This window comes from Schistocerca nitens, chromosome 1 (genome assembly GCF_023898315.1).
Source record: "Schistocerca nitens isolate TAMUIC-IGC-003100 chromosome 1, iqSchNite1.1, whole genome shotgun sequence".
Lineage (NCBI taxonomy): Eukaryota > Metazoa > Arthropoda > Insecta > Orthoptera > Acrididae > Schistocerca > Schistocerca nitens.
In genome coordinates, this window is record NC_064614.1 from 703,708,983 (window position 1) to 703,725,795 (window position 16,813).

General features: G+C 38.0%; 1 protein-coding gene across 1 annotated transcript in view; it reads left to right on the plus strand.

Moving 5' to 3' along the window:
* The first annotated feature begins 4,024 nt into the window (after window positions 1–4,024).
* LOC126259641 (splicing factor 3A subunit 3) overlaps window positions 4,025–16,813 on the plus strand; it is an 84,377-nt gene continuing 71,588 nt past the window's right edge. Inside the window, exon 1 of the mRNA XM_049956575.1 lies at window positions 4,025–4,232. Coding sequence (XP_049812532.1) covers window positions 4,137–4,232 — 96 coding nt within the window. The 5' untranslated portion in view covers window positions 4,025–4,136. The remainder of the gene's footprint in view (window positions 4,233–16,813) is intronic.

The window sequence follows — 16,813 nt, forward strand, 5'->3', positions numbered from 1 at the left end:
CAAAGCCACGGTGTCATCCCATTTGTTAAATTTGGCTATAGCTCATATACATTCAGCCGCTTGTTTGGATCTTAGCCATCTTCACCAGAGTACCCGGAAGGATGTCTCATGTGGAGGCACACAGCTGCTGTCATCGTAACGCCTGTTCTTTTCTGTCTCCGGTAGATTGCGATCTGTTAAATATGGCTCTAACTCGCGTTTCTCGCCAATAAATGGCGGCTTTGTCGTGGCCTGATGGGAGCTACTGTGTCGTCGATAATGTGCGCATCACAACTTCCAATACCAACGTCTCCACCAGAAATATTTCACGTAGAGAAGGTGTAATTAGATGAATGACTAATGCTAACTTCACTTAACGGACGTTTATTCAGCACTTGCACATACAATAGCGCGGATCGAACTACCTCTGGCCAGACCACATACAGTATACATACAGTTACAGAACATTCCGTTACAATGATTCTTGATATTTGTGGATACTTCTAGAATGTCCTCGAACCGAATATAGAAATTAAAATTTTACAGTTTAGGTGAGTTTTGAACTCACGACTCTCCATATAAGAGTCTAGTATCATAACCAATACATCAGAGTGATTGTATGACTGACAATGAGTTTTTTCTGCGACAATATGTTGGCTACCTTGTGGCCGCTGTAGGTCGCAGCAGGCGACTCTGCTGCGTCACTGGTGGCCTCATAGCAGTCAATGTGTCACAAATTCTTACATTCTAGAAAAGTCATGTTTCTTTATGAAATTTGGCAGTACTAACAATAGGTGAAAGATGGTGTGAGTGGTCAAGGGCTTGTTTGACTGGCGGGAGGGTAACATAAATGTTGAAAAATCTGAACTGACAGAACTTAAGGCAAGACGACATACACCTCTCTATTTCTCTAGAACATGCTTGGAAAACTCCAATATCCATCTATCAGCGTAGAAGCCAAGGATTTTATTCAGCCCTCTACGTATCTGTTCCATACAGATCGTTCAGATGCAATTAGGGTTGCAGAGTGGCATTATTTAATCGCTGCATTCACGAATGTAACAGGAACTAACTTTTATCAGTAAAAAGTGTCCTTCGCCACACAATTAAAAATGACTTTGGGAGTAAAGAGGAAGATTTAGGTGTATCAGCTTATGAAGGAGCAGGGAATATAGCTTTTTTTAAAATAACTGACTATTTTACACATACAAGAAAGAGGAAAAACTCATGTAATTAATTTTTCAAAGGTTCAAATGGCTCTGAGCACTATGCGACTTAACTTCTGAGGTCATCAGTCGCCTAGAACTTAGAACTAATTAAACCTAACTAACCTAAGGACATCACACACATCCATGCCCAAAGCAGCATTCGAACCTGCCACCGTAGCAGTCGCTCGGCTCCAGACTGTAGCACCTAGAACCACACGGCCGGCCAATTAATTTTTCTGTTGTGGGTATTAGGCCATGGTCCACTACATGTTTCTGTGCTAACATTTCGTCTTCTAATGCTGGAGATACTACCAGAAGCTATAAGGAGTTTCAAAATTGAAGAAGCTCCACAAGACGAATTGTCTAAACTTGCAGAGCTACATCGACTTGTATTACGAAACTTACAGAAGGGAATAGTTGGTGCCGTTTGCTTTATTTAGAGTGAAAGCCCACAGCGTGGGTCTACAAAAGAACAGAAACAGTTTGTACTTAAAAGACTCCTTTAACAGAAAATTGTCCTTCAAAAGCACAGAAACGACAGTAACAGGAAAGGAGAAGGACTGAAATGAGACAAGTTGTAGGACTTACTGCAACAATGTCAACTTTTCTCCACTGCATGCTTCCTAAGACTCGTCGACACGACTCTGTGACCTTTGGTAGCGTTCTGATGACATCACGACTCAATACATATAAATAATAGGGCTTGTTAAGTTTGTTTAAGTTTGAAACTGCTATCTCTAAAGATATCTGCAGCAATAGGTGACGAAACATTAAGTACAGAAACATGTTTTTGATCACATCCTAATTCTCTTATAACTAGGGACAGAAAAAAGTCTTTTAATTTTTGGATAAATTTGCTGTTATTTTTTCCCAATTTCGGTGTAATTTTTTGCCGACTTGGGTCATATTTTTTGCTATATAGCTGCCAAATTTTTTTGCCAATTTCTCCATTTTTTACATATTCAATGTTATTTTTTCCTTTGCTATGTTGTTTTTTCCAATTTTGGTATTAGATTTTTCCTAATGCGATGCTATTTTTTTTCCTAAATTTGGTGTTAGTGTTTTGACTGCTTGATATGGTGTTACTTTTTTCCAGATTCAGTTCAACTTTTTTGCCAGATTCGGTGTTATGTTCTTTGACAGATTTGGCTACCTTTTTGTCAGATTTGGTCTTACTGTTTTGCCAGATTCTGTGTTTCTTTCACGAACTTGGGTGTGGTTTTAGCGAAATTCGGTGTTTTTGTGAATTTCATTGTTCTTGTTTGCCAATTTCAGTGTGTTTATTGCCAAATTAAGTGTGTTTATTGCCAAATTCGGTGTTTATTTGGCGATTTAGTTGCAGGTTTTGACAGCACATTATAGTTTGTTATGCGGGAAATGGTTTGTCATTTTAAGATAAGCCTTTACACGAACCTCAGCCTTGGGGTAAAAAAAGACATAATGCTATTTCAGAATTCAATAACTGTCAGTTACTAGTACTGGTAATCTCGTTCTCAGATTAACGAGATATCATAAAAATTGTTAATTTCGCGTTATTTCATAAATAACCGCCACTTTCACACTATTTTTGGGGAACTTTTCGTGTCGCTACTTATAACAAATAAACACCTTGGTCACAAGTACCAGTCACAAAAGCATGCATTGTATGATAATTTAAGTAAGACAAGGACATGGTACATATAAATGTACATTGTGTATTGTGGAATATTTGTTATGTTCAATATTGTAGGGACGAATAGCTGTTTCATGCATAGATGGAGCAGGGTAAAATAATCAAGATTTTGAGACTATATTATTTCCTATCCCCAAATTATCTAAAATGAGAGATATTGCTTTTTAAGTTTATCTTAATTTTGTCAACTTTCGACTCAAGTTGGAAGAGTGCAGATGGGTAATGGTGTGATGAAGTGTGTTCATAAGGGAAGAGTGGAGGGGAAGACATTTGCTGTGAAAGATAAAACATAGGTAACATTATGCTAAGTTGGAGATGGGATGGGTTTGAGAAGCATGATAGTGAAAGTTGAGGTGTTTGATTTCAAATTTCCTGATCTGAATCTAATGGAACAAATCTGAGACGCTAATGGATGCCAGCCCCACACCCACAAAACGACGTACCTCAAAATTATGGGAATTACGTGAGCTGCACGTAGACATCTGAAGCAAAGTACTTACGGAAACCAAACGAGGATATGTTAAATCCATGCCACCTCCAATCACCGATTTCTGAAGCTAGACCGACGTGCTATTGAGCGGGTTGTCATAATTTTAAGGATCATCAGTGTAAACACCATTGAATTTACGCTCGTCTTTTTTTAGTGGATCATGAAGGTCTAAATTCCAATTTGATGGATTAAGGATTATTTAACGGCAGAATCAATGTGTGATATTCTATTTTTGGTAACTTTCATGAAGCACAAAAACGCAAAATCTGTTACAGTATAACGAATGAATCTCCGTGTTCGGCAGTGTAATTCAGACATTCGTGTTATTTATTTGCACAAGATACAGTTTTGCACTCAGTATTCCCAAATTCTATTCTTCAAATTTAGTCATAACAGCTGCAAGTCAATCTAGACTGTCGTTGTACTATCCAAACGTATACGATGACGGACATGCACGAAATATGAACACTATATTAAGAAACACCGCTGTTAGAATTTCATCTGCAACTGGAAACAGTAGTTCACGCTACTTGCAGTGGCGTTACTTCAGTTACATGTAAAGACGTATTCTATACCACAAAACAAGTAGAGACGCTACTTAGATAGTCGATTACAGAGATCCTTAGACCTTTGGTTTAAAGGTGGCTTATTTTCTAATATCGTAGGGTTGTAAGGTGTCATTAAGAGTCTTTGGTTTTGTAACTTGTAGTTGTTGATGTTGTCAACCCAGTTAAATGGAATAGTGTGTTGTTATAATTGGTGCTTTTAGTTTCTGCAGTTGATAAATATGGAAACTATTCTTGAACAACAAAGGAGATACCATGAAGAACGAGAACGATTGATGGACGCAATGGTCAAGGAAATGTTGCATAAGAAGTCTGCCGTGAGTTTTATGCTTGTTATTTGTATATTTAGTTTTTGAAACGGCCTTAGACTGTCACAGCATTTAAAGAAATCATACTTTGTGCTGTGAAATCGAAGATAAGGTTTAATAGTATCCTTCTTGTAAAATATGTTTTCCGATGTATTAGGTCTATATGAACCCGAGTTAATAATTTGCGAAGCAGAAAAATTGTGGGTTAGTTAACGGGGAATGTTCTATAAGAGATAAAAATAGTCGATTTAAATGGATGCAGAAGTGACTAATTTCGTCACCTAAAGAGAGCGTGGAATTTATGCTTGTATGTGCTAGCAACACAAATACAGTTGGTGCGCTGTAGTTATTTCCATCCACCTTCATATGGAGGCGAATAGTAGTATTCCACCTCCTTGATTTTATTTTAATTTAATTTATATTTTCCGTTTCATTTACACGTTTGTTGTAAAGAATGGTAAAATGCTCTCACACAAATATCGAGATACAGCGCTCAACTCCTCTTTTACACACCTGTCTGCTGTTCCTGTCGTTGCTTTAGGCCACCCACACACGTATCTGCTGTTCAGTGTTTCCTCTGTGCAGTGAGTGGTTGTCTTTTCTTATGGGATTGTTTGTATACAACTCACAGTTTTGGTTTATCTTATTAATTTACTAACCAACTGAGGTTTAAGCATTGGAGCTGTTTTCGAATCAATTGAGAGTGAACAGGAAATGTCTAAAGATATAACATTTATGGTAGGATGTGGTTGCTGATGCTATATATTTAATGACTGAAATTAAAGAATCAAGTGAGGCTACATCAGTAAAAGATTTAACATGCCAATAAGTAAAAGCATTGGGAATTCTACATTTGCATAGACACTCTGCAAGCCACTGTACAGTGTGTGGTGGAGGATACTCTGTCATCAGATGTAACTTATTTTTTCTGTAGGCCTATTTCAAAGATTGAGTGATTATGTAAATCATTATTTATTTGGTTAAATAAAGAGCATCAAAACAGGGCGTTGTATGTGAATTATATATTCACTTTGCATTACGGTGTGGAAGTGGGATAGGTAGTTCCTATTTATACTGATCACTTCAAGTTAAATCCCACAGGAAAATAGTGTTAATTGTTCCTTAAACAAATAGCTGCCAATAACTTTGTAGGTCTTACACAATTGGATTCTTCATATTCGTTTTGTCGGAAATACGGAAGCGTCCGATCCCGCCCGTCTGCTTTGACCCATGACGTCACAAATATGGCGGAAACAAAAACAAATACACACACTTTCCACAAGAAGCCTAATGACACTAACGGGACAAGCGCGGGAAATGGGGTGTTTTGGGTGGGGGGCAAACTAAATATAAACAAATTTAGACGCCTTGCGTAGCTACAACGTGTAAGTGAAGACAGCCATGCATGAATACCCACCCAGCTCCCCAGGGGTCGTAACCCCTGCAACCCATAGAAGATAAAGATGCTTCGGTAGCTGATTAGTGTTTTTTGTCTTTAAAAAAAAAAAAATCTCGCGGGATAGAACGAACAGATCAGAAAGATAAATATAATAAACTAAAACAGAAATTGAAGGAAACAGATAATTAAAATAAGTGTTTTTAAATTTAAAAAAAATCTCACGAGATAGAACGAACAGTTCAGAAAAGTAAATAAAATAAGATAAAACAGAACTGGAGACTGCCACACTCAAACCAAACTCCGCGCCGTCACGACGTCACACAGGACAACACCCTTACGTGACGGGTCAAAGCCGACGCCTGGCATCCGACGCTTCTGTCGACCCGTTTTGTCATATCGCATTGGGCATAATCCGCATCACTTCAGGCAGGGGGGTTACCTTCATAGTCTTTGATGTTATTGAATTTAGCATATGTTAAAATTCAGGAGTAAGTAAGAAACACTTATTTTGTTTTCTCCAAAAAAATTCCTGCTCTGAGATACACCATTTTGAAAATGCGAATTTCAGAAGAATCTTTAAAATGCTGTATATTTGTAAAAGTTCTAGAAATTTTGTTAGAGACTTCCTTATTTGAAAGATAATTGCTTGATGATTACAGCATTATCCTCCATTTGGACATATGTGTCAAAGTTCTTTTGAATTTTTTTTGTAATTCACAGAAAAAATGCCAATCCAGAAAAGTAAGATTATTTTCTGTTGATTATTACTGTGTAGTAATTCACAGAAAAAAAAATGCCAATCCAGAAAAGTTAGATTATTTTCTGTTGATTATTACTGTGTAGTAATTCACAGAAAAAAAAATGCCAATCCAGAAAAGTTAGATTTTTTCTGTTGATTAGTACCGTGTAGTACTATATTGTCTGTAACGGAGAGCTTCCACTTTTAAGTTCGACAGGTTTTATTTTAAAAAATCTTTTTTTTTTTTTTTTAACTTTCGGTGGTACTGTAAGTCTTCAAAGAAGTTGTTTCTTACTATTGTCTTTGTTGCAGATTCTTTGTTGTGGTTGTTCATTGCAGGTTCCTGTATTGTAGTTGTTCAGTGCTAATTTGTTTATTGAAGAGGATGCTAAGAAATCTGAGACCATCCAGTGAGTTATGTGTTTTCATGAGGAATTTGCCAGTTTTCTGTTTGGGGGCCACAGGAGAGTGAAGTGTGCTGACTATTTGCATACCCATAAAAGAGTGATATATAAGACAAACAGAAAAAAAGACTTTGTTCAGATTGGGAATAAGTGTTCTCAATTGAAGACTCTGTTTCAAAGTGAAGATGTTTCCAGTGGCGACTTTTTGTGTTCTAAACGTTTTGACAGAATAACAACGATGATAGTATCTGAACAAGGTGAAGCCTCCCATGGTGCAGATTTTGCATCTTCTAAGAAGAAATAAATACTGTGAATCAGTCAACTACAGAAATAGATGTTAGTGCTGTTAAGAAACTGTGGCCAGTGAAATAGAGTCATAAGCTCTATGCATCAAGAAAGCACAGAGAAATTACTAACTCTGTGGATGAATACACTACAGCAAAACTGACCACAATCTTCAAAGTAGAAATTCCATTTTCAGAAGAAAATGAACAAAAGCACTCTTGCACCTCTAGCCAGGAATTTTTCACAAATATCAATTCAGCTGTTGAACATCGTGTGCATCCTACAGTGAACTCAGTGATATCTCAGTAGTATGCCTAGCAGAGCACTGGCTTTGCACTGATGTAGTTAAGTTAATCTCACTACCAAACTTCAAATTGTGCGAACACTACTCCAGATCAAATGATGGACATGGTGGGGTTGCCATCTTCATCAAACAACACATTGAATGTAGCCCACTTCCTACCCTAAAGGAAATAGGAACAGACAAGATCTTTGAATGTGCAGCCATATAGCTTACAGATCTAAATCTAATTGTAGCTACAATCTACCATCCCCCCTCCAGTAGTATTGATGATTTTCTGTTACAAATGGACTTGTTTCTATCCAAAATAAGTCAGTGGAAACAGGATGTGATTATATGTGGTGACTATAGACTTTCTCACCCACAACAGAAACAGGGAAACATTGATTAACATTGCAAAAACTTATAGCCTAATCTGCATGGACTTGTAAATGAGCCCACTAGAATAACACCCACATCCAAGACAACTCTAGATCTAATTTTTGCAAATAGAAATAAACTTAACCCAACTCTAGAAGTATACAATGCAGGATTCAGCGACCACCAAGCTGTCATTCTAAAGGTCGATGTTAGCAAAGATACCTCAAACCCAGTCCCACCTAAAACTTTACGACCCTAGAGAACTTGAACAAGCTAAATGCCCTCCTTAGTAAAGAAAAGTGGACAGAGATGTACACAGCCAATGATGTCAACATGAAATTCAACATACTTCTTGACAAAATGATCCACCACTTTGAAGAGGCGTTTCCACAAAAACTAGTAAGAATAACTAATAATAATAATAGAAACAAGAGTTGGATTACACCAGCTATAAAAATCTCTTGCAAACATAAAAGAATACTCCACATGTTATGTAAACAAAGTAGTGACTCCCCCCAACTAACAGAATACTATAAAAACTATACATGTATCCTAAGAAGAGTGATAAGACAAGCAAAAAGGATGCAGAATGATGAGTACATTGACAAATCCAGCAATAAAGTAAAAGCAATGTGGAATATCATAAAAAGGGAAAGAGGGGAAATGAAAGCTTCACACACGAACATAGAAATCAAACTCAACAATGAATCTGTATCTAATACCGAAGTTGTGGTGAACTCTTTCAACAGTTTCTTTACTAGCATAGCTGAAAAATTGGTCCAAAATAATCCTATCACAAATTACCAACCATTAAACCAAAAAATCCCACATGTGCAGAGTCAATTTTCATTACCAAAGTCACTGAAAATGATGTTGCAAAAGCCCTCGGAGAGTTAAAAAATTCATATTCAGCTGGAATTGAAGGTATCCCAGCAGCTGTAATAAAAAATTGTGAACACACAATTGCAGAACCATTAACTCACCTCTGTGACTGTTCTTTCCAGGCAGGTATCTTCCCTGAAGCTCTGAAACTTTATAAAGTAATTCCTGTCTTCAAAAAAGGTGATGATAAAGATATGAATAACTACAGGCCTATCTCAATCTCATCCTGCTTTTCTAAAGTTGTTGAAAAAATAATGTACAAAAAAATGGACTTCATTGGAGAAAAAAAAGATTTACTAAGTTTAGCTCAACATGGGTTCAGAAGCAACAAATCTACTGAAACTGCAGTATATGATTGCATACATACGCTATTAGAACTGTTAGATAGAAAACAACCCATAACATGCATATTTCTGGATCTGTCAAAGGCTTTTGACACTGTTGACCACAAAATATTACTGGAAAAATTAGAACACTATGGTATCAGAGGAATTGCAAACAACTGGGTTGCTAAATTTCTAACCAATCGGATGCAGAGAGTCAGCATGAAATATACTAATAGACAAAGCAACTCGTTAACCAAAATACTATCAGGTAATAAAACTGTAAAGCAAGGTGTTCCACAGGGCTCAGTATTGGGACCCCCACTTTTCATCCTGTATACAGGGTGTTACAAAAAGGTACGGTCAAACTTTCAGGAAACATTCCTCACACACAAAGAAAGAAAATATGTTATGTGGACATGTGTCCGGAAACGCTTACTTTCCATGTTAGAGCTCATTTTATTACTTCTCTTCAAATCACATTAATCATGGAATGGAAACACACAGCAACAGAACGTACCAGCAATACTTCAAACACTTTGTTACAGGAAATGTTCAAAATGTCTTCCGTTAGTGAGGATACATGCATCCACCCCCCCATCGCATGGAATCCCTGATGCGCTGAAGCAACCCTGGAGAATGGCGTATTGTATCACAGCCGTCCACAATACGAGCACGAACAGTCTCTACATTTGGTACCGGAGTTGCGTAGACAAGAGCTTTCAAATGCCCCCATAAATGAAAGTCAAGAGGGTTGAGGTCAGGAGAGTGTGGAGGCCATGGAATTGGTCCGCCTCTACCAATCCATCGGTCACCGAATCTGTTGTTGAGAAGCGTACGAACACTTTGACTGAAATGTGCAGGAGCTCCATCGCGCATGAACCACATGTTGTGTCGTACTTGTAAAGGCACATGTTCTAGCAGCACAGGTAGAGTATCCCGTATGAAATCATGATAACGTGCTCCATTGAGCGTAGGTGGACGAAACTAAAATGAGCTCTAACATGGAAATTAAGCGCAACCGGACACATGCCCACATAACATCATTTCTTTCTTTGTGTGTGAGGAATGTTTCCTGAAAGTTTGGTCGTACCTTTTTGTAACATCCTGTATTAATTCCTGGAGCCTGAATGTTGATGCACAGAAAACAATAATATTTACTGATGACACAACTGTACTCCTCAAAGGGGAGAATTCAGAGGCTATGGAAAAAGCTGTGAACTTGGCCACTGAAAAACTCAGCAACTGGTCTAAAATCAACAGATTAACTATCAACACCAAAAAGACAGCTTCCATGAACTTTCACACAACACAAAATGCAAATTCCTCTCAGCCATTTGTCACTGTAAATAACCAGTCAATAGATACCGACACTGTTTTCAAATTCCTGGGTCTTTGGGTTCAAGATAACCTGAAATGGAATACACTTACAGGAAAGGTAAATGCCAAGATTTGTACTGGCTGTTATGCATTGAGTATACTGAAACATGTGCTAGCCTGAAAACATTAACCGGTGCGTACTACGCTTACATACAAGCCCACCTAAAATATGGTGTAATACTCTGGGGAAATTCTCCAACTGCTCTGATCACATTCAGAATCCAGAAGAGAGCATTGAGGATTATTACTGGGAGCAAACCCAGAAACTGCTGCAAACCCATCTTCAGAAAGTTGGAAATCGTTACACTGCCTTGTCTCTACATTCTTGAGACTCTGAAATTTTTCAGAAACCACATAGTGCCAACTGACCCCAGAGTCGTAAAAAATAATGAAATACATGAACGCAACACCAGGAAAAATCCAAACCTGCATGTTATACGTACAAACACTCAACTGTGTAAAAAGGGATCTTTCCACATGGGCCTCCAACTGTTCAACAATCTTCCCACTAGTATTAAGTCCATCGAAGACAACATAAAATTTAGCTAAGCCGTGAAGTCGTATTTGTTGCGTCACTGTTTTTACTCTGTAAATAAATACTTGGAACAGTAATCTTGCTGTTTGTGTTAAATTGAAAACATTGAGCAATATAATACATTAGGATACTATAGGCCTATGTTAGTATATGTTAACAATGTTAAATGATATTTTCCGACATCTGCAACACACTGTGTACCATCAGATCACATGGAATAAATAAATAAAAGGTGCAAGTTTTAATTATTATTCCAGAGGCATTTTCAGATAAAACAATTTTGAACTATGTTCCATCAGTATCAAAGTGCATGGTAGACATATCAAGAAATGTTAGGTCTGTAAAAGGAGTCTTTGAAAGACCAGATTTCTCTTGTGGTCATCGTGTAGAAGCAGCTCAAATTCAAATAGTGCAGTCATTTTATCTGGAAGATAAATAGGACTGTTCTCACCAGAGTGTGAAGAAAAAAGGCACTATAACTGTACCAGTTGAAGGTCAAAAAGTTGTTAAAGTGAAGAGGTACATGACTCACAGTATTAAAGAAACTTTCGCAATTTATAAGAGCAGCTCTACAACTTCACATATTGGAAGATCAAAGTTTTATGCACTACGACCTAAGTGGGTAGTTCCACACCCACCTAGAGAGGTCTGTTTATGTGTGTACTGCGCGAATTTTGAACTTCGTGTGGTAACTTTGAAGAACTTAGTGGAGCACATGATATATGACACCTGGGTTGGGCATGTGAAGTCAATAGTAGTTTGTGACGTAAAGCGAGAGACTTGTTTGTTTCAAGAATGTGGTGACTGCCCTGGAAAGGAAGGACTGTCTTTACATATACTTGGCATGGTAGGTGTAGCGGATAACTTGGCAGAAATTATATATGCAATATGGGATTAAAGTAAACTAAATAAGTAAACTGTTGCCTTTGACAGGGTTGTTGATTGACTATGTAAATGGTCAGTGAAAGCAGTAAATCACCAGCTTCTGAAGAAATTGTAACAACACATTGCAGAAGTGAAATGGTGTGTACAGGCTGAAAAACTATGTTTAGTTCTTCACTGTGATTTTCTGAGAACTTGTCTGTAATTCTCCCACAAGAAGTACAAGGGCATCATTGGAGTGATGCCCAGGTTTCAATTTTTACTGGAGTAACATATTTTCAAGACAAGACCACAAGTGTTGCGGTTATAAGTGATGACACAGGACATGACTCAGCACATACTTTGCTAGCATTGCACAAAATTCATCCACTACAAACAGAGGCAGAGAAGGACATCATCATTTCTGATGGTGCCCCTAGTCATTTTAAAAATCGTTACCAGCTGTTTGAATTAAGTTGCTTGTGCCAACTGACTGGGTATACAGTGCTACTGGTCACGGGAAGGGGCCTTGTGATGGTATAGGAGGCCTGCTGAACCACCATGCTACAAAACATAATCTTTTCAGACCAAATATAGCTGTGGTTCAGAACACTGAGGATTTTTACACATCCACAGACTCGTTCTTTTGTCCAAAGAGAAAATCAAAGAATTCCATTAGCAGAAAAAAGAAGAATGGTCCAAACAAACTACTGCTGATATTGCACACACTTTAAAGAGCAAGAAAGAAGAAATTTCGTTCGTTCGGCCAACACCTCAGAAACAGCAGGGTAATACTCAGATTCACAACCTGGGAAGGGGTGTGTGTGTGTGTGTGTGTGTGTGTGTGTGTGTGTGTGTCTGTCACTGATGGATTGCAGAGATTGTAGACATCAGTTATGTGTTAAAACGAAATTGTAGTGAACTTTATGTACCACATGGCCAGTTGTTGGATATGGGTTTCCAGCTGATGGACAGCAACAATGTCATCAGTGCTCACTTCCTGTTCACGATGTTTAGAAGATTGTAAGTGCTCCAGTTCCTATTGGTTCAACAGGAAGGCAGCAGTCTGTATCAAAGGAAGATGCTGAAGCAGTGGAACACATTTTTAATTCATTGACTGGCTAATTTCAGTACAAAACAGTGCACAGAAGTTGTATAAATTGAAACCTTTAAGTCTTTGGACCTTTCCCATATATTTTGGAACCATTTAAAATGCTTGAAAATGGATCTTTTTCTCCTCTTTCAAAACTAAAATTGTGTTAAATAAGCCTAGGTTTTGATTTTTATGATCCTGTTATGTGATAATGTGGTAATAAAACAGATTTTATGTATGGCAAAAATTTCAGTTGTTTATAAAACCTGTTCAACCTAAAAGTGGAAGCTCTCCTTCTCAGGGAATGTGGAACTATGTGGTACAAATCAACAGAAAAAAATCGAAATTTTATGGATTGGAAATTCTGAAAAAAAATTAAAATAAAATCCATGAAGTATGAAAAAGTTCAGAACACTATAGTAAAAGAACTTTGATAGATAAGTCTAAGTGGAGGATTTCTTTGTAATCATAAAGCAATTATCTTTCAAATAAAAAAAAAAACAACAAAATGTCTATAACTGTTCCAGACATACAGTATTTTAAAATTTTTTCCAAAATTTGCACCTTCAAAATGGTATGTGCAGTGTCATCTTTGGAGGGCTGTATCTCGGAGCAGAAATTTTTTTGGAGAAAACGAAAAATTCGTGTTCTTTACTTACTTTTACTTTTTAACATATGCCAAATTCGATAACATCCTGACTATGATGGTAAGATTTTTTCCTAACCTGCCTGAATTGATATGAACTATGCTAACGATATTTTATCCAGTGTTCCTATGTTTTCCCACAAATGTGTTGTCTGCAATCTGTATTGTAGTTTTCAGTTGCCATTTACTTCCCATACACTTGAATTTAGAAACAATCTCACTTCTCATTAATTTTTCTTCTTTGTATACATTTAAAAATAAATGTTTCCTCACTCCTGTTAGTTCCTGCCTTTCTCCATTTCATACAATGACATCCAGTCCTCCCTTAACAGTTACAGTGAAACCATATGTTCCCTGAAGACTTTAGTTCATAAGTAATTCTTCTTTATGTATTGCCAAATTTCAGATAGATGAGGGTTTTAAACATTGTAATCATGTTTACATCAATAAGTGTAATAACAATAAAGTGTGTAATTTTCTTTTATGATAAGCATCCGATTCCACCCGTCTGCTTTGACCCACGACGGAAATGACCATTCACAACAACTCCCATATCGTGCCTATGACGTCATTACGTACGCATCACAACAAACATGAAAATAGATCGAAAAACGATCAAATGCATATTCATCAAAAAATGTAATGAAACTAATGGTACAGGCGGGGGAAGTTGGGGGTTTTTTGGTGGGGACAAACTAAAAATAAACACACGCCACTAAACAAAATGAGAGAAACAATTAAACAAAACAACCACAACCTTCCCAAAATCATCTAAAAACAATATCCACTGGAATCTATCACTACCCTTGACCTATATAGGTCAACAGAAACTACTGATACCAAATCATAAAACCCAAAACTAGCACCACCTCCACAATCATTCCTACCTAAAAAAATAAATAAATAAATAAATAAATAAAAACCACCTACAACAACAAAATTGGAATCGAACATTTCCGTTGACCTGTATAGGTCAACAGAACTACCGATACCAAATCATAAAATCCAAAACTAGCACCACCTCCACAATCATTGCAACACAAAAAAACCTCAGAATCACACCCTACAACTAAAAAAACTACAACAAAACAAATCCTCTACAACAAAATCAAAAAACACCGACCACACCCCCACCCACTTACGTCCCCAAACCTTACCAACAACAACAACCCTTCCCACCGCCCCCTGGGGCCACAGCCAATGCTGCCCCCCCCTCCCCCTCCCCCCCCCCCCACACACACACAAACCAAACTAACCCACAACTTCTGGCCTATACATCCTACTGACAGCCCTTAAAAATCCCCTAAAAATACAATAGCCCTCAGGGACACTTTTCTGCAAACAGTACTCATCTAAATGAGCCTGAAGGTTAGAAGAGCACCTCTTCCCCCTCCCAATGACAGACTTAACAGCCCCCCCCCCTCCTTTCAAAAACCCCTCTATAGTAGTAGTACAGGCGCCAATCTCATAATTCTTAAACTCAACACTGTGGTTCACTACTAAATGCTGGTACCCCTGCTGACCCAACCCCTTAGAAGAAGAAAACACGTCTGAAACTATAGTGCTACCCACTTCTGCATATTCCTCAGTCAAACCCACAAACTCCCTCTCTGTACGCCCCTCAACAACCCTAAAAACACATTCTGAACGCCCAGCCCCCAATACCACGGACCCCCACACCCATAAACCAACCACGGGCTTACCCCTCGCATACTTTCTCCTCCCAAACTGTGACTCATCAATCTTTACAACCACCCCAGGCCTACCCCACTTACCCCTGTATTTAATATATTCAGAACAAATCTCATGACAAGAAGAATACCAATCAAGCACCATCCTCTCACTAACATCCACCTCATGCACACAAAAACTGTGAGAGGATTGATAGCAAAAATGATAACTCATCAACACAGTGTCACGCATGGCCAACCTAGACTTCTCGAACCAGGAACCTCGCCGTATAGAGCGCCATAGGTTATCCCTATGACATCTCCACATGTAGCTGTCCCTGGTCTGAGACGCCTGAACTTTGGTAAGCCTCATGTCTTTTCCACACACCAAACATCTCATCACTTCCGCCAAGAGACCGAACAGCTGCAAGAACTTAATAAGTGACAACGCACTGTCACTCATAAGTCCCCACAAACGAAAACTGTTTATCTTCTGTGTCATATCCATACCTAACAAAGACATAATAGCAATTATCTAAAGAATTCGCACGCAACGAACCGAAAACTGTCAAAATATTCCACTAGACTCGCAGTCAGCACAACAACAAAACCCATCAACGTCTACCACTCGAATGAACCCAATACGACACATAACACGCCACCCACAAACACCACCACAGAGCACAACCAACCACAACAAAACGCCACCTACAAACACGCCACAAGCACAAACTAAACCCTCAACACCACACATCACGCAACCCACAAACACACCACCAGAGAGCACCACCGACTGCATGAACACGACACCTACAAACACGCTCACGAACTAAACTTCATACCGTCGTGACATGACATGCCACAACAGCCTTACGTCAATCGTCAAAGCCGATGGGTGGAATTGGTCCCTTCTGTTGACCCAGTTTCTCATCTTGATTTATCAAATACCTCAGTAGTTAATATAAAGTACTAGTTGTGATAAATGTAACTTTCCATCATATTCTGGTGAAACATAGGAATTATATCTTGATGATGGCCAATTCGTCAGAAGATGGGAGGTGGCACTCATTGAAACATCATTTCATTTTTATGAAATCTACTAATTTTATATTAATTCAGCTCACTGGGAAATATGGAGTTCACAGGAGAGGTCCTTCCTTTGTGCTGTCCAAATAAATACATGGAAATGTGTTTGAGTCCTAATCTGGCACACATCTTTAACTTGTCACATACGACCAAACACAGTGTATACTCTTCAGGGAGTGACAAAATTCTTTCGCAGTAAAAAGCATGAACGTGATTCATTAGGTAGTATAGCTGGTAACTTTTTCCTGATCCATGTATTTCTAGTTTATAGTTGCTCATACATTATGTTTGTGAGTACCAGTACGATTTTACTAACTCCTAGAAATTTTGATGGGTCATTCCATACTAAGTCATCCAGGGCCCTACACCCAGTTGTCATAGATGTTTACGAAAATTTATATTTGAATTGTATGCATAAAGACAAGAACATATTCAAAGTTTCATCCAATTGTAAGAATTAGTTTTTGAGTTACCACCGTTTAAAGTTTTAGGCTAATTGTATTTCCAAAGGCAATTAAGATGTAACAAAAGCATGCATGTGTTTACAGAATTTGAAGCAAAATCATTAGTTTTGAAGCTAGAGCCTAGAAATTTTCACTATTTTGTTCTAAATTAAACACTGAAAC